We start from the raw sequence: 22,001 nt of genomic DNA, 5'->3' as shown, positions 1-22,001 counted from the left end.
TGCAGCTGAGGCCAAACAAGGACGAGCTGTGAGATCAGACGAGGGCCACGTGGTTTCTAACAGGTCCTCAAACCTCCCATCAGCCCCTGCAGCAGACACATAAGGCTGCTGCTCTGTGGTTTTATGCTTATTTATTTAATCAATCAGTTAATTCAATTTCCTTCATCATCTGACAGGTTTCAATATTCTCAATAATAATAATATAAATAACAACGATAATAATAATAATAATAATAATAATAATAATAATAATCAGTCTATTTTGAGGGTTGTCATGCTGGTAAAATGCTTTTCTATTAAAGACTGATTTATTTGAATGCACCAGTAGATATTTATTTATATGACAAATGTTTATACATGTTTAAACTTTCTCAATTTACTTTTAACTGAACCACAATGAAAACACACATATTACACCTGAAACAGTGTGTCAGGTTAATTTAGGTTAATGGTCCAGTAATTATTAGCTTAACTGAACTGGACCGCTATATTAACTCAGACTGTGTTCGGGTTAGGCTGACTTTCTATTAAACCTTTTAAAAGAACACAGTAACTTTATATATTTAATACAGTAACTTTATATATTTAATACAGTGTGTAGCTGTGTGCTCGCTGTGCACAAATAGACTACTGCACCAGAGTCACGCTTCAACATCAGTTTGGTCTGTAAATACTGAAACATCACAGCAGCTAGTGTCTGAAATACTTCTGATCAACACACAACTATCTTTCTGTCCAGCATTCAGCATTAACAGGTCATCAATAGTCTCTTTTCATTAGCTGCTGAAACAGCTGGAGCGCGTTTACAGGATGTTATAATTTATAAGTGTGGACGCTCACATCATTATGTTTATAATTATAGTCATTGTTATAGTTACTGTTCTTAGTGTGGAGCCTTTTACAGACTTAGAATCATATGCAGATCCAACCTCTCTGTATTGTAAAGGTGAATATGACACACTGGTGTATAAGACGCACCTCACTTTTTTTTTTTTTTTTTCAAATCTTTTTATTAATTCACAGTTGCAGTGGACAGTACATTCGGAAAAAGTCACATCTTCATTTTTTCCATTTTCTATATAACCCAACACCCACCCTACCCTTCCCGGAGACCTATACACCCGGGCCAAAAAAAGAAAAAAAAAAAAATAATAATAATAATAATAATAATATAATAATAAACAATAGATTAATAATAATAATAATAATAGTAAGATTAGAATAAAAAAAAAAAATAATAATAATAAAAATAAATAAATAAATAAAATAAATTAAGAGTATAAAATAAGTAAATACAATAAGTAAATACATTGGGAGAAGAAAGAGAAAAAAAAAAGAAAAAAAAAAAAAAAAGCATTCATTCAACATACATTGTTGTTTGCTGCCTGCGTCTCTGCATGTCAGGTTAGCCAGTTAGCCGGCCGGCCAATCTATGTGTGAGGAGTCATCTCTAAGGGGAGGGGGAGGGTCGATGTATCAGTAAGGCGTGAGTGTAGTCAGGGGTCAAGTCAAGTCAGGGGGACGTTTCAGTGGCAGGGAGTCTGTCGACATACTCAAGTAGAGGTTTCCAGTGTGAATAAAACTTCTCAGGACGGCCTCTAAGACTGAATTTGATTTTCTCCAGTTTCAGTAAGAATAATAAATCTTGTAGCCAGGATTTAAAGGAAGGTGGCTGGGAGGATTTCCATAAGAAAAGAATCTTTCTGCGCGCAATCAAAGACGCAAAGGCTATAACATTATCCTGCAAGGATGTGGTTACAAGTTCATCAGGAGACACTCCAAAAATGGCTATCTGTGGCGATGGACTAACAGATATTCCAAGGACGTCAGAAATAGTTTTAAAGAACAATTTCCAATAGTTAGATAATTTGGAGCATGTCCAGAACATGTGTGTTAAATTGCAGGGCGTCTGAGAACATTTGTCACAAGCTTCAGGAGTCTTGTCTGGGTAAAGTTTGAAGAGTTTGTCTCTGCTATAGTGCAGCCTAAAGAGTACTTTAAATTGGATGACAGAGAGTCTCGTACAACTAGAAGAGGAGTTCACAGCTTCCAATGCTTGTGTCCATAGAGCATCAGAGATACTTATCTGGAGTTCAGTTTCCCAGTCTGCCCTGCACTTATTTACAGATGTATCATTTATTGGTGATAAGAGATTATAGAGAAATGAGACATGGCCCTTAGGCAAAGATTTAGCCTGGAGTACTAAGTCTATACCGCTGCGGGGTGGAGCTTGGGGGAACTGAGAAGAATGAGTTCGTGCGAAGTCGCGGAGTTGGAAGAAGCGAAAAAAGTCTGTGCTACCTAGTCCGAAGGTTGAGCGTAGTTGGTTGAAGCTGGCGAACAGTCCATCTATGTACAAGTCTCCCAGACATTTCAGGCCTTTGTTTTCCAGAGCTGCAAAGCGCGTGTCAAGCTTGGCTGGTACAAATAAATAATTATTACAAAGAGGCGTAGTTTGGGGGAGGGAGAGCCATCCAAACCGCTTCCTGATTTGAATCCAGATTTTTAATGTATGAGTTACAATGGGGTTGGTTGTGAAATTTGCAGGAGAGATGGGGAGGGTGCTACATGCTAGAGCCTGGAGGGACGTGGAACAAGAGTTTGCTTCTAACTGGCACCAACTATGTTGAGGTGCGGTGAACCAGAGCAAAATTTTTTGTGCGTTAGCTGCCCAATAATACCCTAGGAAGTTGGGCAATCCTAGACCACCCAGTGATCTGCCCCTCTGAAGTAAGGATTTATTCGCTCTGGCCCGTTTACCTGCCCAAATGAAAGTGGATATGATGCTGTTGATAAGATTGAAATATGATCGAGGGAGGTAGAGTGGTAAGCATTGGAAGAGATAAAGGTACCTTGGTAAGATGTTCATTTTTACAGTTTGCACTCTACCCGCTAAAGACAGTGGTAAACGGTTCCATTTCTGAAGATCTTGTTTGACTGCTGCCGTCAGTGCTGAGAAGTTCAGTTCCTTCAGTGTGCGCATAGATCGTGTTACCATTATGCCTAGGTATTTTATGCCCACCGCTGTGGTCTTGAAAGGTATAAGGTGAGTTGGGATTTCAGTAGCCAATTGATTTATCGCGAAACACTCACTTTTGGAGATGTTCAATTTATACCCGGAGAATATGCCAAACGAGTCCAGAATTGAGAGAATCGGTGGAAGGCTTGACAGGGGATCGCTTACATACAGGAGTAGGTCATCAGCGTACAGCGAGACCCGATGTTCCTCTCCATGTCTCCTCATTCCTTTGAATCTTCCTTCTGATTTCAATGCTATGGACAACGGCTCGATGGCAAGCGCGAACAACAGTGGAGAAAGGGGGCACCCTTGGCGTGTGCCACGGAAAGGGGGAAAGGATCAGAGCGCTGTGTATTCGTACATACTGACGCCTGCGGAGAGGAGTACAACAATTTAATCCAGGAAATAAAACAGGAGCTGAACCCAAATCGCCGCAAGGAAGAAAAGAGGTAGGGCCATTCCACCCTATCGAAGGCCTTCTCGGCGTCAAGAGATATAACCACTTCCGGATCTATAGGGGAGGATGGAGTGTGGATGACGCCGAGAAGCCTTCTGACATTGGAAAAGGAGTGTCTCCCGCCAATAAACCCTGTTTGATCCTCCGAGATGATTGAAGGGATAATGGGTCCCAAGCGACGAGCTAAAATTTTCGCAAGTATTTTCACGTCGACAGGTAGAAGGGAAATCGGCCTGTACGATGCACAGTTTAAAGGGTCCTTATCTTTTTTATGAATGAGGGAAATAGAGGCTTGCAATAAAGTGGCTGGTAGAGAGCCATGGCTGTGTGAAAAGTTTAACATCTCTAGAAGTAAAGGGGCCAGCTGATTAGAGAATCGCTTATAAAACTCAACGGGGTACCCGTCGGGGCCCGGTGATTTGCCACTATTCATTGAGCTTATTGCTTCTTTTATCTCAGCAAGTGTTAAAGGAGCATCTAGTGTCTGATTGTCGTTAGGTGAAATAGTTGGTAAGTCTAGTTTTTGAAAGAAGGCGTCCATTTGGGTTTCATCGCCGGGGGATTCAGATTCATACAATTGACGATAGAACGAATTAAATGAGGCATTAATTTTAATTGGGTCGGTCACTACCGTGCCTGATTCGTCTCTGATCTGGACAATTTGGTTGGACGCTTGTCTGGCTTTTAGCTGGTGTGCTAGAAGGCGCCCAGCCTTGTCACCGTGTTCATACAGCGTTCCATGGGAGCGCAAAAGTAGTCTTTCAGCATCTGTTGAAAGGAGTAAGTCGAGTTCTGTCTTAAGTCCAAGTCTCTCTTTATACAAGTCCGGAGTATATGTTGTTGCTAGCGATCTGTCCAAATCAGCAATTAATTTTTCTAGTTCTTCTTTACGCTTTCTGCGTTGTTTATTAGCATAAGATGCATATGAAATGATCTTGCCTCTGAGAAAAGCCTTCAGGGTATCCCACAGTAAAGATGGGGAGGTCTCTTTATTTTTGTTGGTGTCGCAAAAGACAGTGATGGAATCAGAAATATAATTACAAAACTTTTCTTCTGTAAGTAAGAGAGGGTCAAGACGCCAAAACCTAAAATGTTTGGGTTTTAGGTCAAAACGGAGATCTAGTATTACCGCTGAGTGGTCCGAAACTGTTATGGGTAGATATTGTACAGAGATAAGTGATGAGATAAGATTTTTATCTACCAGGAAGTAATCAATACGGGAAAAAGAACGATGGGCGTGCGAGAAAAAGGAATATTGACGGGTAGATGGGTACATGAATCTCCAGGGATCAGTATAGCCAAATTGGTCCATGAAGGTGGACAAAGTTTGTGACATCTTTGAGGGCGGGATAATTCGGGAGCTCGATCTATCGAGAACTGGGTCAATGACACAATTGAAATCCCCGCCAAGAATCAGCATATGGGAGTCCGGGTTGGGGATTAGAGATAATACTGAATTAAAGAAACTATGATCATCCCAATTCGGGGCGTAGATTGATGCCAAGACCACAGGCTTCTGGCATAAAATACCAGAGACAATTGTATAACGTCCCTCTGGGTCTGTGATAATATTACAGGAGGTGAATTGAACGTTTTTTTTTATTAATATGGCAGTACCCCTTGTCTTACAATTAAATTGGGAGTGAAAAATGTGTCCTATCCATGGTCGGCTCAACTTTCCATGTTCGGACTTTAACAGGTGTGTCTCCTGAAGAAGTATCACCTCGGCGTTCAGATTTTTGATATGAGTCATAATCTTTGTTCGTTTTAATGCAGCATTCAAGCCCCCCGTGTTCAAAGAGATGAACCTTACCATTTGCCCTCCGGCGGTCCCTCCGTCTAATGAACCAGTCATGTTACAGCGAATGGAAGAAAAGGTGTCAGGCCGATTCTAAGACGCAGGCAGCAGAAAAGGAGTGAGATCACAACAAATGATATCAAAAACTTAACAAAACATAAGGCAATGCTACTTGTCCGTACAAAACCAACAAAAAAGGTCTCTTTACCAGCCCCAAATCCCCCACCCCATCTGTGAGGAGACCTGGATCCCTGGCCTTGCCCCTTCCCACCCCCTTCCCAATCCCTAGAAATGTCATCGACATCTGAACTAGCTTTCTCATACTTCCCTTTCTGAAGCATCTTACCTCAAAGAGTCATCTCAGAACCCCTTAACTCAACAGGTATAATACATTTTACATAACCCTTTGAACCTTTAACAAAATACAGAAATGTACCCTTCCAACATTACATGAAGAATATATAAAGAATAAGATATTCTGTATATGGAATATTACATAGTAATCTATGACCCAAGTAAAGTATTAATTATTTACCATAACTGTAATAGGTAAATTTTCAGAGCAGAACAAAACAAACCAAGTCCTACACTTGGTTAAGCTCAGCATTAATCAAGAACTTACAATCACTTTACATTTTTCACCTAAATAAAGACTATTAGCTCTGTAAGAATTGCAGCTTTAGGAGAGTAAAAACAGAACGAACTCTCGCACATTTAGGTGCCCCAATAAACTGAAAAATTAGTTTTCAAATTCGTGCATAAACAGCAAAAGGAAAAAGAAAAATAATGGGCAATAAATAAATGAATGAATTGTCCAAATGCAAAATTAACTGATTTTGCTGCAGAAAAGCGTCTTTAGAGAAAAGAAGAAAAAAAAAAGAAAAGAAAAAAAAAAAAGGTGTCTTTAGGTGGAACAGTCTTGCCCTGTAGTGCCCAAGGCCAAGGCACAGCTAGCGCGTTAGCAGCTTGCTAACGCAATGAGCAGCTACCAGTAAAAAGACTTCAGTCACATGTTGTTATTTACAACGGTTACGATTAAAGAACAGACATATACCATAGACCTGTTGTACCTTCGTGGTCGAGATTATACCTAATGGTGACCTTACGTCTTACCGGAGCTGCCATGGTGTTGTGTAACAGTATACCTAGCCTAGCCGGCTAAGCTAGTTGGGCCTCGGGCTCTGTTTGTAGCTTGAGGCGAACGCCGCGGCCTCATCTGGGGAGGAGAACCTCTTCTTTGTCCCGCCGTTGAGTGTTACCTGGAGGCGAGCCGGGAAGAGTAGCGAGGGCCTGAGGGAGAGGTTATACAGTTCTGCCATCACCGACCGGTATTTTGCACGTTCTTCAGCCACCTCCGGAGCGTAATCCTCGAAGATCTGGACGGGGGCTCCTTGATATTGTAGATTCCCTCTTCTTTTGCGGGCCTCTCGTATGATTAAGTCCTTAATCTGGTAGCGGTGCAGGCGGATAATCACAGGCCGTGGCCTTGAACCTGGCTGTGGCTTAGCAGTTAGCGCCCTGTGCGCTCGGTCGAGTTCGGGAGGGGATTCTAGGATCTCCTCTCCGAATAGTTCAACAAGCAGCTTCGAGAAAAACATGGTGGGTGTTGGCCCCTCGATTGATTCTGGAAGGCCGATGATTCGGATATTATTCCGGCGGCTCCGGCTCTCGAGGTCCGACGTCTTCGCTAGTAGCTTGCTGTTGCTATCAGCTAAAGCGACCACCCTCGCCTCCAGGGCCAGAATACGCTGGTCATCTGACTCGGCACTAGTTTCCAGTGAAACGATACGCTGTCCATGATCTGACAAAGTGGTCTGTATTTTCTCCAGTCTTGACTCCAGGGCAGCGAAGGAGTTTTTAAGATCATCCGCCATGCTAGCTCTGTGTGTTTCCAGCAGACCCTGGATGCTAGCCAAGCACGAGCTCGTGTTAGCGCAGGGACTTGGAGGAGCATCATTGACGTTTTTCTTTGTCGGTTTCGTTGCTTTTGACATTATTCTTGGTTACACGATGTTAAACTGAGTTTATAAAATATAAAATCCTACTTGAGCTGTTGAGGGTATAAGAAAAATATGGGATTTTTGCGAAGTTGAGTCGCGGGGGACGAAGACTACGCCGCTCTCACATGCTCACCAAACCGGAAGTCCGACGCACCTCACTTTTAAATAAAAGTATTGTGTTAAAGGTGCGTCTCATACACCGTTTATTACGGTATTAAAAAATGTGTGTTTGTCAAATTCTTTATTATTTCTTCTGTTATTATTTCAGTTGTTTTAAATCAAATTGTCTAATGTTAACTGGTTTAATCATAATATGTAATTATTATTATAATTTTACAAATTCTAAAAACAAGAGAAAATTGAACCTGTTTGCAAATAACTGAATATTTATTTATTCATGATTATTTAATAAAAGTTTGGTACCAAATACAACCAGCAGCAGTCTACATGTTCAGCTGTTTCCAGGAAACCAAAAGTAACTCTGCCCCTTTTTATTATATAATATTTATAATATATTTGACACATTATATGATATATTATTAATGTTGTTGAGACATTTTATGACACTTTAAAACCTATAGTTTACATCTCATTCTACACTTTATATTACATTACCTCTATCTGCTGTGTGCTGCTGCTGTCAGTAATAAAACCTTTACACTGCTGCCCTCTGGTGGCTGCAACAACACATTGCTTCTACTACTACTAGACTCTGCAAAGGTTAGTTTTCATGTCACCAAATGTGTATAAAGAGTATATATTCTTGAGGTTTCTTCCTGTTAAAGTGGAGTTTCTCCTTGCTGCTGTCACCAAGTGCTGCTCATGGAGGAATGTTGGCTCTCTGTAAAATGAAGAGTACGATATAGACCTGCTCTATGTGAAAAGTGTCCTGAGGTTACTTCTGTTGGGATTTGGAGCTATATTAATAAAAATTGAATAGAATATAAACTTCTTCCACCTTTTGCTTTACAGTTTACACTTATCATTACTGAGGGACATAAATGACAGAGTGGGGCTGTTGGTCTCCAGTGAGGTCCTCTCCTCTCTCTCCCTTTCACTTGTACTGTCATGGTAATGCAGTAATCTGTCCGTTTATTAATAGAAATGTGACAAATAAAATATAGAAATACTTTATTGAACGTCTATTCTTTTGTGTTTTCTACTTTTTTTAATGTGTGGGGATTTATAGGAATTAAAAGCAAAAGTAACAGATTTTATTATCCTTTGTAAATAAACAGTGAAATGTTGGCATACACTGTAAAATTACCATAAAACCCACCGTCATCCTACTGTCATAGACTGTAATCCAATATACAGTATTATACTGTTAAAATAAATGACAGTAGATGATTTTACAGTGAATTTCTTTACTGAGTATAATGTTTTGTTTATTCTCGTCCTTGTAAGAATTGTCTCCCCCCTCCTGTTCCTACCCCCATGTCTCATTTGTCCAACCAGTGGAGTAACAGAAAATAACTGTCTCTCTTTATTTCCACCACTCCATTGGTCTTTACACTTTCTTGATTTCCTTCTTTTTTTAATTATTTTTATTGCTTTGGCTTCTGTCGTGCACAGATTAGTTTGAACTGAAGATGACCTCTGATCTTTGGGCTTGTTTTTTTTTGCATATTTATCTCCAAGTTTATTTCCAGGCACTCCCACGTGGGCAGGTACCCAAACAAATCTAACATGTGTTCCTAATGTCTGAATTCTATAAATCATCATTCATATTTCACAGATAAGGTCGTGTCTCCCACTTGAGTTACCAGTTTGAGATTCTGTACACACTATTACCCTTACTGGTTTGACTTCTTCTACCCACTGTAAGTAGTAAAGACTCACTATTCTCTCTTTTATTTATTCCACTTCTCTTTCCTCACCTAACTCACTCCCTTTTTTCCTCCTTTCCTTCTCACTGATTGGCTCTGTAACCCCTAATTGTCCTGATTAAGTTCACCTGCTCCTCTCATTCTTTCACCTTCATACGTGGCAGCAGACCTGTTGACAGGTTTCATCTCATTTTTCAGTTTGCAGCTCATCCTGTGTACATGACATGAACCTTATTATTAAAGACATGGGGTTAATTTGATTTATTGTGTAAGTTTAATGTTGTATTTGTTTCCATATGTGTGTTTTTGCACCAATGCAATTCCTCTGAAGTTTCATGGCCTTCCTCTCCATGCATCATAGTAATGATCAAACACAGTAACCTGAACGGGACTCTAGCATCATACTGGACTTTATGAGCAGTGTCAGGTTGTAGAAACAGCAGAACATGTAGTGATTCTAACCTCAGGAAATAAAGAACATGATGGAGGGAATGAGGAGATCAGAGGCCTGTACTACGAAGCTGGATTAACATACCCTGGATATCTCTCCGTTACCTGGGTTGACTTACCCAGACATTCAAAGCTGGTTATCAACTCGGTAATAGAACCCAGGGTTTTCCAATCTTGATCATTTACCCAGCTTCACACTAATGTCGACAGGATCTTCTAAGAATGGGCAGCCCATTTTCCAAGAGCACTGGTTGGTCAGGAAGCGGTGCTTTTATACTCGCTGATCTCTTATCCAGAACAAAACCTCCTCCGGAGCAGGTTAGCCGTTCTGCATAAGTTTTGGGATTATTGTAATTCATTATTATCAGGCTGTCCTAATAAATCTCTAAAGACTCTCCAACTGGTCCAGAATGCAGCTGCACGCGTTCTGACAAAAACTAGAAAGAGAGATCATATTACTCCTATTTTAGCTTCACTGCATTGGCTTCCCGTAAAATCAAGAATAGAATTTAAAATCCTTCTCCTCACTTTTAAAGCTCTTAATGGTCAGGCTCCATCATACCTTAAAGAGCTCATAGTACCTTATGTACCTACTAGAACACTGTGCTCCCAGAACGCAGGCCTACTTGTGGTACCTAGTATCTCTAAAAGTAGAATGGGAGGCAGAGCCTTCAGTTATCAGGCTCCTCTCCTGTGGAACCATCTCCCAGATTCGGTCCGGAGGGCAGACACCCTCTCTACTTTTAAGAGTAGGCTTAAAACTTTCCTTTTTGATAGAGCTTATAGTTAGCCAGCTCCTAGTTTATGCTGCTATAGGCTTAGACTGCCGGGGGACTCCTACCTCCATGATGCACTGAGCTCCTCTCTCCTCCCCTCTCTCTCTCTATCCATCCATCTATATCCAATAACATTCATGTACTATTAATGCATCAATAAGCTAAACTTCTTCCCCGGAGTTGTCTGTGCTTTCTCGTCTCACAGGTAATCTGGGCCTGTAGACGTCCGGATGACAGATTCCAGTCCCGGACCTTCTAGCTTCAATGTTTATTTTCTATGTGCTTCTCTCTCTCTCCTATTCTTGCTCTCTCTCCCCTCTACCCCAACCGGTCGAGGCAGATGGCCGCCCACTTTGAGCCTGGTTCTGCCTGAGGTTTCTTCCTGTTAAAAGGGAGTTTTTTCTTGCCATTGTCGCTAAGTGCTTGCTCATGTGGGAATGTTGGGTCTCTTTAAAATTAAAACCTGAAGAGTTCGGTTTAGAACCTGCTCTATGTGTAAAGTGCCTTGAGATAACTTTGTTGTGATTTGGCGCTATACAAATAAAGATTGATTGATTGATTGATAGAAGTTACCATGGTGATTTACCCCGATAAGAAGTGAACCAGCGTCGTAGGACAGAATACCCAGGGTTAACCCTGAAGTTACCTCGATAAGAGAAAATCCAGCTTAGTAGTACAGGCCTGAGCACTGACAGGAGCAGGTTTGTGTGGTGAGACTGAACACGGTGGGAAGTTTCTGCTTAGGAGAGCTGGACACTGTAGGAGCTGACCAGCAGGTGGCAGTAATGCAACACCAAGGATGCTATTAAACACAGAGGAGGAGGAAGCAGCATGGATGTATTATAAGAGCTCTTATAATACATCCAGAGCATGGATTTATCATGAGAGCCATTAAAAGTGTTCCTGTGTTTTCTGTCTGTGCTGCGAAATTTCTGACCAGCAGGGGGCGCCGTCTGTCTGCACACATATTTAACACTTTCTAACAGATGAATTGTGTGAAACTACAAGTCAGTTCGGACTGTGTTTTGGATCACCAGAAGGGGAATGTGGGGCCTCCAGACCCTCTGTGGGCCCCCAGACACTCAGGGGCCCCCAGACTCTCAGGGGCCTCCAGACTCTCAGGGGCCCCCAGAACCTCAAGGGCCTCCTGACTCTCAGGGGCCCCCAGACTCTCAGGGGCCTCCAGACTCTCACAGGCCTCCAGACCCTCAGGGGCCCCCAGAGCTCCACAGTGCAGTTTGTGATCATATGATTAACTGCTGACCACTTGAGAACAGGATCAGCTGCAATGATAAAGAGGTTAAAACTGAGTCCTGAATTATGAGCTGATCTGGGGGGCCCTAAAGTTAAAACTGGGGCCACTAACTGGGACTGAGGAGAACTGTTGAAGACCAGGAGAGGTGATTGAAAGCACCAGAAAAACTGATAAGTGGACCTTTTGTGGTTTGGTGGTCAGGATTTTATGAATACTGAAGTTATGAGTCCAAACAAAGACATTTCTGACTGACCACCAACCAAACTCTACATTTATAAAGGAAATTACACCAAAATGTCATCTTTTATTCCCATATCTGTTAACTGTTAAATCTTGTGTAAGTTTCCTGTTCTCTGTGGTTATTAAGACTCATAAAAAACTTTTGACAGCGAATCAGCACTTCCTTTCCTGCAGCAGATGGGCCGTGTGGGTTTCTGCTCAGCAGCCTCCACACTGTTCACTGTGGTTTTTCACTTTAATAACACAATGACGGTTACAACCATCCACTCTGCTTAAAGAATCGTTCCAGGAACTTCAGTATGAACTCAGTGCTCCCTGCCTCAGTTTTAATTTGTGTTATTAATCTGTGAGAGAAGCGGCTCAAATCCTAAACTCAGAGCTGAGAAACTGACATAATTAAATAAAGGGAGACGTTCAAACTCCTGCAGTATGCTCAGCTCCCACAGTCTGTACTGTGGCACACTGATAATTCGGCAGCAAGAGCATGTAAACAGGGTGAGAAAGATTCAAATCATATGAAAAGAGAGCACGCAGCAGTGAGAACAATATCAATGATGGTTTCAAAGCTTTGTTTGAAAGTTTAGGGATTATTCAACTTTCTTTTGAGGCTGCATATAAACTTTTAGCTAGAAATACACATATAGTGTCAAAATGCAGGTTAATGAAGTTTGTGAAATCAGTATATCAAGCCACTATTGAAAAGTTGAAATGTTAATTTAGATGTACAGTTTGTTCGTTATGCTTATGCGTGTGTTATTTACATAATTTCTTACATGTCGAAGGCAGAAAGAGAAATAGGATTGTTGCTGACTAAAGCCCATAGAGAAGCATCAAAGGACGGGAACGTTAGTGCAAAAGAGGCATTGAGAAGTCTAGGCAGTGTTTATCTACATAACAGAGATGTGTGTGTGCTGAAGAAGCTGTATAGAGGTTAACTAATATGCATCTTAAGGAATGTTCAAAGAAAGTTGTGTTTGTACTCACAGGAGATAATATAGTTAAAATGAGTTTGTCCTTAAGTGTGTTGAGGCAAAAGGCAGCGTCACATGATTGTACCACAGATGACATTTGGATGACTAGTTTTGTTGATCATTACGAGAATAGGCCAAATGACACTTTTAATGACGTGTATGGTGACATTTGCATCTGAATATTGTGCTTTGAGTAAAAATGAAAACTGCAAGAACCAGATTAAATTAAGTAATGGGGAAACTTGAATTGGAAATTGGACATCATGTGAAAACTTATAACACATGTTTGGCTGAACAGCTGTTGCTGGGTAAGAATGTGTGTAATGTTGAGCACTAATGTGGAAGCTATGGATGGTCTGGTTAATGGTGTGTATGGTTCTGTAACAGACTAACTATTAAGAGAAGAGTAAGATTCCTCATAAAGTGTGTGTTAAGTTTGATGATGATCATGTTGTTGCACAGAGGAGGGAACAATGTGCAAGAGGTTCAGTAGTTGTAATGGGTTCTACAGGTATTGAAGCAGAGGAAGAGAAGGTTACTAAAAAAGGTTTATTACATCGACAGTTTCCTCTTAAACTTGCTTAGGCTTGTTCAGCACATAAAGTACAAGGTATTACTGTGGATAATGCTGTGGTCTCTCTTAAAAAGCTATTCTCTGCAGGATGAGTATATGTGGTATTAAGTTGTGTTACAAGTTTGTCAGGTTTGGTGATTCATGATTTAGATGATAAAGCCATATATAGTAAGGAAGATATTAAGGATGTAATTCAGAGTATGTCCCCATTCTTCATTGAAACTACAACTAGGCACAAATTCAGTACAAATACTTTTGCTGTTTTTGATGAATGTGCAAAATTAAAGAGAGTAGAGCCTTTTTGACTTCAGCACAGACTAATTAAGCTGCTGTGTGATCAGTTTTATAACAGCTGTAGTTTCAAAGCAGCTTGTTTTTGCTAATAAAACACATTTTTAAGTTATATTGATTCTGAAATCTTCCATCGTCGTTGCCATCAGAGTGTTTAAATTCACACTGTAAGAACATGTTTAACATTCACTGCCTCTCTGCAAAGTTTAAAAAGAAACATCCTGTGTTTGTTATCATCAATCAGAACACAAACCAAACTGAGACACAAATAGAAACCACTGAAATAAACAAGTCATCTTTTCTACACTGAATCACTTTTGTATTCATGTGTGTCGTATTAATCTCAATAAACTGAGTTTTCTTATAGTCATATTTTATGTAAATGCAAACACAATTAGTTCTGGATAAAACTACAAGAGCTGATCAATATTTTAGTGATTTAGATAATAAATAAATAAAAAAAACACCCATCATTTTGACAACATTCAGACTTCAGCACAGACTAATTAAGCTGCTGTGTGATCAGTTTAATAACAGCTGTAGTTTCAAAGCAGCTCGCTGCTGTGTGATCAGTTTAATAACAGCTGTAGTTTCAAAGCAGCTCTGTGCTGTTTTATCATGTGTTTAAACAACAGTGTTATCAGTGTAGAGTTGTACATCCACACTGAAATAATTATAAAAGATGATCAATGTGCAACCTAAATAATCAGGGAACCATCAAACCTGTTCTCACACAACAACTACATGCTTATATTTAATATCTGTATGTTTATATTTGCTTTACATATTTATACATCAATAGATTGAAAACATTTTAAATGATTAACTAAATAAAAATTAAAGAATACAAATTCACCTAATTTAAATTGCTATTATTTAATTCTAGTTTTATTCATTATATATTTAGAAGTAACTCTATATTGTAAATGAAGTAGAGAATCATAAGACTGTAGTTGATTTAATATAAAATCATATATTAATTAACTGTTGAGACTTTTTTTGCAAATCTCTATATTTTGGGGGCATTTTGCATCAAAATCAATTCAGAGACACAAATTTAGAAGAAAAACAAACAAAACCAAATAAAACGATGTTACAGTTTATTGAAAATATCACAGTTATGAATTAAAAAGACAAATCTAACTTTGCAGAATTCATTAAACACAAAACAATAAACACAATAAAGGTTTTGAAAGATACTTAAAAAACTGAGTTATATTTTCTACATTTATTTTTATATTTCCTACGATACAAATGAAAGTTTATAGTTGGAAACAAAACAAACCAAAGCTACAAAAGTAACTGTTGAGATTTTATTTGTAAATATAAATGAGTATATATGTATTTATATATTTAGCACAACTGTATCTAACTTGTGCATAAAGAGAGAAAATGTAAAAACAAGCACAACACGTCATAAGTGACATTTATGAAGACCGATCAAAGTGATGAATGAGATGAATTGATGAGATGTGATGGTGAGAAAAGGCGAGCAGGAAACAGTCAGTCAGCATGTGTGCAGTTGGTGGACGGTCCCTTGTTTCTGAGGATCATCAGCAGAGAGAGTCCACAGCAGTACACGAGACTCTTCACTATCAGCACTGTGTACAGCACACAGAGCAGCTTCACCCTGCACTGAGACTGGAAGAGCACTGACACACACACACACACACACACACACACACACACACACACACACACACACACACACACACACACACACACACACACACACACACACACACACACACACACACACACACACACACACACACACACACACAGGTTTCAGTCTGTTCAACTGTGGATATTTCATCACAATATCATCACATTTTCTTCACTATAACTTGGACTTTTCCACACGGGACGAGCAGCTTTACATGAAGACAGGGGTCCACTACAGTTTGACTGACAGCTCAAAGGCCCTTATTAAATAAAACAAGTCAGGGCCGGACCCAGCTTTTTAGGGGCCCTAAGCAGGATTTGATTTCCTGTTTTTAACTTCAAATCACTTTTTAATTCACAACTAATAAACTACAATTTATAACAATTAAAATCAGTCAAGGATAAAAAGCAAAGTCCAAACACTGTTTAAAAACACACAGGTTACTATAGATGTGAAGTTTTTAGCACTTGGGAGCAGAAGAACTCCACAACAAGCTAACAAAGTCATCTCTGACATATAATGGTGTGTGTGCTGTTTGCTGCTGGGCAGGTAGTGTACAGTGGCTTTATCAGGAAACAGCTGCTGCTGCTGCTGCTGGAAACACTGAGACTGAACCAGACAGGAAATGTGCCACAAAACCACAACTAGCAGCTAAAAGAGGCTAAAAAGCTAATTTAGTCATTAGATTCTGTCTTAATATAAAACTATTGATTAGAGCAGCTTTAAGATAGACTCCCTAAACTTGTTATATCTCCCTCAACAGTGGTGAAGTTTGGGGGGGGTTCCCAGGCTGCACGGCTCCCCCTGGTGGCCGGAGTCTTCTTCTTTTTTTTTTAGTTATGATGTACAGATAGTAGGTGGCCTAGATAAATATAACTCTGTAACACAATATCAATAAATACAAACTAACTCAATAAACATAAGCCGGAAAAAGAGGCGCCTGATGCTGCACTAGGGAAACCATTCATTCAAATAATTTCGTTTTGTTGAGCTTAAATTATTTAATAATTATTTAATAATTTCGGGTCTTCTAAATTCTCATATTATTTGCACATATAGGTTATTGGCTTGTTTACTAAATTACAGCACACTTGAATTACCGGTAGCCTATTTATTTATTTTGTGTGAATGCTATGTTAAGCTATGCCATTTCTGTATTTTATTATTATTTGCATTTTTTACTGAATGCATCCTGTAACGTATTGGTGGAGATATAATGTGTCGATCACTGTTTGAGAACTTTATTATGAACTGAGTAGATTTTTCGTTTTGTTATTTAAGTTAATTTAGAAATATGTTTAAAGCTGTTATGAGAATGAAAAATAAATGAATTAAAATTTTGAAGTGACGAGACAAAGTTCTTGAGAGCGCTTGAAGCCGACAGCTACGTCCGCTGCTTTTAATGTGGAAAAGCTCTTCAGCCGTCTCGTTTCAGTCTCAGACTCTCCCATAGACTGAACAATAAATGAATCAATACAATATTACCCTATCCATCCCACACTGGTCCAGCAGAAAACAAACTGCCCACAGTCAGCATGACCAGAGTTAATGGTTGTGTATGCGCAATGCGTAATTGCACATGGGTTACATAAAAATGATCCTACAGACCTCTGTGTTAGAGCCTAATTATATCTGCAGTAGGTGCCGTTTTATTTTGTGGTTATGGTGAAAGAGGCGCCTGATGCTGCATTAGAAAACAGGTGCTGCTGCTGCTGGAAACACTGAGACTGAACCAGACAGGAAATGTGCCACAAAACCACAACTAGCAGCTAAAAGAGGCTAAAAAGCTCATTTAGTCATTAGATTCTTTCTTAATATAAAACTATTGATTAGTGCAGCTTTAAGATAGACTCCCTAAATTTGTTATATCTCCCTCAAAGCCTAAAATGTAGTGTCGCTCCCTCAAAAGGTGTTATTAGTCAGCCTGTGCAGTGAAAGCTCTCTCAGTGGGACTTGTTGTGCTGTGGGACACTCTAACAGAATCAGGGAGTGTATGTTTAAATCCTTCAATGATGAGCAGAAAGTGAACAGACTGATATGCAGCCTTAACTGCAGCAGGACATTGGAGCTGTCAGAGCATGCAGAGAGGCAGCAGGTGATCTTACAGTCAGCTTGCTGCAGAGCTGGCAGGTCTGCTGGCTCTCTCTCTGGAGGACAGGAGGCTGCTGCAGCTGGAACCTCTGAAACAGAAAAGGAGTCAAATGTTTGGAGTTGCAGTGAGAAATGTCAGCGCTCTGCTCCTCTGCTCTCTCTGACAGCGTCTCCAGATGAAGCTGAATCACTGCTGAACACAGTCACCAAGCCTTCATTACCTGTTTGGGCCTCCACTGGGCCCCCCTCGTGCTTGACGTAGCAGCGGTATTTATATGTGCTGTTCTCTTGCTGATGGAGCAGCAGGATGGAGGCGCTGCGTCCCGGCTCTCTGAGCTCCAGCTGCTCAAACTCAGCAGGGGTCAGAACCTCCAGCGGGCCGTTCTTCTTCTGTCTTTTCCAGGAGAACCGGACCAGAGGAGGAGACATGGCTGAGGCCAGACACAGCAGGGAGCTCTTCCCCTCCAGGTGGGCTCTGGATGCTGCTGGGTACACGCTCACCACGGGCTTCACTACCTGCTCATCTGAAGTTTGACAGCAGCAACAAGCAGCACAGACACACATTCACACAGTCAACAGCAGCTTACAGCACTGCACTGCATTCAGTCTGATCCTGGAAACTACATGATCACTAAACTACTCATCAATACACCACAAACATCATCTACTGGACACTGGATCAATAATCATATCAGACTAAAGCATCATGGAAGCTCATCATATGTCATATAGAAAGATTCAAACACAATGTACCACTCTTTATCAATATTTAACAACATTAATTACTAATATAATAAAATGTGTAAAACTGAACATATTTCATGACATAACAGCCTCATATAAAATACTTTTGTTCATGATTATAATGTTTTATATCAAATATATTTACCACCATATTGATTATTAAGTTTAAAGAGAATCAATATATTAATAATTTCATTTATTTCATAAAACAGTTTTAGGTTTTATATAAAACACAATCACCACAACATGTAGAGATATGTCAAATATAATATAATGTAACATAAAATAATATGATGACATTTGTCTTTGTTAAATTAAAACTATAGTTTTATAACTTGGTTAAAATATATTATATTAATATTACATTTATAAATGATTATAGTGTTTTATATGAAGTATATTTACCACCATATACTTTACTCTAATCAGACACAATACATCAATACTTTAACTACTTTTTAAATAGTTTCAGCTTTTATATAAAACACAATTACAACATGTTCACATATATCAGATAAAATATAAGATATGATATATGTTGTTATGTAAATTTATATTTTCTAAAATATTTTAACATTATTTGACATAACGTTCGTTTCATTTATATTAAATGTGAATTAAGGTACAATTATACATTTTATCTATAAATTATATTTATCGTAATAACATATTAATCTCTTTTTACCTTCATGCATTAATATACTTTCTACTAATAAACATATTTATCATCATAAAAACACAATTATCATGAGATACATTTTACCATTTAATAAATATATACTGTATATTTAACACAATATATTTATGACTATTTGCTTCTAAAATGACATTTAGGAACATTTATTAAATGATGTTTCACATCATATATCATCTTGTTTTTAACAAACAGGAGCTGCTGCTGAATCAATGAGATGATTAAATCCTGTTTATTTGTAACATTACTGATATCAGACTTTTTGGCTGGAAACAAACTTTGATGTGATGCATAAATAAAGAATAACTTGTGGTGTGCAGTGAGATTTGAAGCTCTTTTCAGGAGTTATTGATTAGTTTTATGTAAGAACGGCTGCAGAAAGAATTCTCTACTAAATATGAAAAAACTAACATGTAAAGCCTGAAGCAGCAGAAACTAAAACTACAAACACATTTTCAACTTGTTCAATAAAACAACTGAAGGAAAATGAAAGTTTAGACTTACCTACAAACAGTTTAGTGCCAGAGCCAAAGATGTCGTTGACACAGTGAAAAAGCCTCGTACAAAAACCTCTCTGCTGCTGAATGTGTCAGCTGAGGTGAAATAATCCAAATTATGAAGCAGTTTCATATTTCATCTCCATGATGTGTTTCTCTAATGTTCATATCAACATGACTGTCTCTTCTATTGTTGTATTTTTCTTGATTTCAGCCTATTAAGGTAGAGAGAGGCGGGATCCTGCTACATTTCTAATCCGTCCAACACATGACACATGTTGTCTGTCACGTTAATAAAATATGATTTTATTACATGGAGATCAGTAGAGTGACTCTGGCTGAGATGGAGGTGAAATATGTGAACCTGGGCTGTGGTTTACTGCTCTCTTCCTGTCAATAACACTGTTTGACATCTGGAGGTTTTTGTACAGGCTGCAGGGATCATTTCTCACTGTGGGAAGCAACTTTCCCACAGTTACAGTAGTAGGTGGCTGAATGTGAGAGTTGAACTGTCTGGATCTGCAACTCACAGCCGTTCTGTGTCTTTACAGATGAGAAATCATCTTTCTGAGGGTGATTGTAACCTTTACCTACGTTACCATCATCCAGGTTAATATCAAGAATCACTTTGAATGTTTCTGTGTCTTTCTTCTGGTACCAGTATACAACTGGCCATAAACTGTAACACTTGTCAGTTCCTCGACAGCTGAAGGAAACATTTCCACCAGCTCTCCTGGTCAATGTTAAATCATCCTGAATCAGCTGTGCTGCCATGGCAACCAGCGCTGTAGAGAAACAGACACACAGATGAAGGTCAGTGTGACAGTGTTTGTTAAAGGTTGAGTTTGTGGGCTCCTGATTGGCTGGAAACACTCACCTGAACACAGACAGCACAGAGCAGCAGCTGGGAGGAAAAGCATCTTGTGCAGTGGTGTTTCCTCTGGTGAACCTGGGGAGAAGTGGCGCTCTGATGCAGCTGAGGCCAAACAAGGACGAGCTGTGAGATCAGACGAGGGCCACGTGGTTTCTAACAGGTCCTCAAACCTCCCATCAGCCCCTGCAGCAGACACATAAGGCTGCTGCTGCTGCTGCTGCGTGGTTTTCTGCTTATTTATTTAATTTAGATCAATCAGTTAATTCAATTTCCTTCATCATCTGACAGGTTTCAATATTCTCAATAATAATAATAATAATAACAACGATAATAATAATAATAATAATAATAATAATAATAATAATAATCAGTCTATTTTGAGGGTTGTCATGCTGGGGAAATGCTTTTCTATTAAAGACTGATTTATTTGAATGCACCAGTAGATATTCATTTATATGACAAATGTTTATACATGTTTAAACTTTCTCAATTTACTTTTAACTGAACCACAATGAAAACACACATATTACACCTGAACCAGTGTGTCAGGTTAATTTAGGTTAATGGTCCAGTAATTATTTGCTTAACTGAACTGGACCGCTATATTAACTCAGACTGTGTTCGGGTTAGGCTGACTTTCAATTAAACCTTTTAAAGGAACACAGTAACTTTATATATTTAATACAGTAACTTTATATATTTAATACAGTGTGTAGCTGTGTGCTCGCTGTGCACAAATAGACTACTGCACCAGAGTCACGCTTCAACATCAGTTTGGTCTGTAAATACTGAAACATCACAGCAGCTGGTGTCTGAAATACTTCTGATCAACACACAACTATCTTTCTGTCCAGCATTCAGCATTAACAGGTCATCAATAGTCTCTTTTCATTAGCTGCTGAAACAGCTGGAGCGCGTTTACAGGATGTTATCATTTATAAGTGTGGACGCTCACATCATTATGTTTATAATTATAGTCATTGTTATAGTTACTGTTCTTAGTGTGGAGCCTTTTACAGACCTACAATCATATGCAGATCCAACCTCTCTCTGCATTGTAAAGGTGAATATGACACACTGGTGTATAAGACGCACCTCACTTTTAAATAAAAGTATTGCGTTAAAGGTGCGTCTCATACACCGTTTATTACGGTATTTAAAAATGTGTGTTTGTCAAATTCTTTATTATTTCTTCTGTTATTATTTCAGTTGTTTTAAATCAAATAGTCTAATGTTAACTGGTTTAATCATAATATGTAATTATAATTATAATTTTACAAAGTCTAAAAACAAGAGAAAATTCAACCTGTTTGCAAATAACTGAATATTTATTCATGATTATTTAATAAACGTTTGGTACCAAATACAACCAGCAGCAGTCTACATGTTCAGCTGTTTCCAGGAAACCAAAAGTAACTCTGCCCCTTTTTATTATATAATATTTATAATATATTTTACACATTATATGATATATTATTAATGTTGTTGAGACATTTTATGACACTTTAAACCTATAGTTTACATCTCATTCTACACTTTATATTACATTACCTCTATCTGCTGTGTGCTGCTGCTGTCAGTAATAAAACCTTTACACTGCTGCCCTCTGGTGGCTGCAACAACACATTGCTTCTACTACTACTAGTCTCTGCAAAGTTTAGTTTTCATGTCACCAAATGTGTATAAAGAGTTTATATTCTTGAGGTTTCTTCCTGTTAAAGTGGAGTTTCTCCTTGCTGCTGTCACCAAGTGCTGCTCATGGAGGAATGTTGGCT

At 39.0% G+C, this 22,001-nt stretch overlaps 1 protein-coding gene across 1 annotated transcript; it reads right to left on the bottom strand.

Moving 5' to 3' along the window:
* Window positions 1-15,023: 15,023 nt before the first annotated feature.
* LOC133991219 (uncharacterized) lies at window positions 15,024-20,284 on the bottom strand. The gene is made up of 6 exons (XM_062429711.1): window positions 20,230-20,284; window positions 19,826-20,137; window positions 19,360-19,425; window positions 17,639-17,941; window positions 17,432-17,506; window positions 15,024-15,312 (listed from the first exon to the last, which is right to left on the bottom strand). Exons 1-6 carry the CDS (start codon window positions 20,270-20,272, stop codon window positions 15,164-15,166), a joined length of 948 nt encoding a protein of 315 aa, XP_062285695.1. The 5' UTR covers window positions 20,273-20,284; the 3' UTR covers window positions 15,024-15,163.
* Window positions 20,285-22,001: the final 1,717 nt, after the last annotated feature.

This window comes from Scomber scombrus, chromosome 11, assembly GCF_963691925.1.
Source record: "Scomber scombrus chromosome 11, fScoSco1.1, whole genome shotgun sequence".
In the NCBI taxonomy this organism is placed as follows: Eukaryota; Metazoa; Chordata; class Actinopteri; order Scombriformes; family Scombridae; genus Scomber; species Scomber scombrus.
Note: the sequence above shows the minus strand (reverse complement) of the source record. Positions and strands in the feature narration are given on the sequence as shown.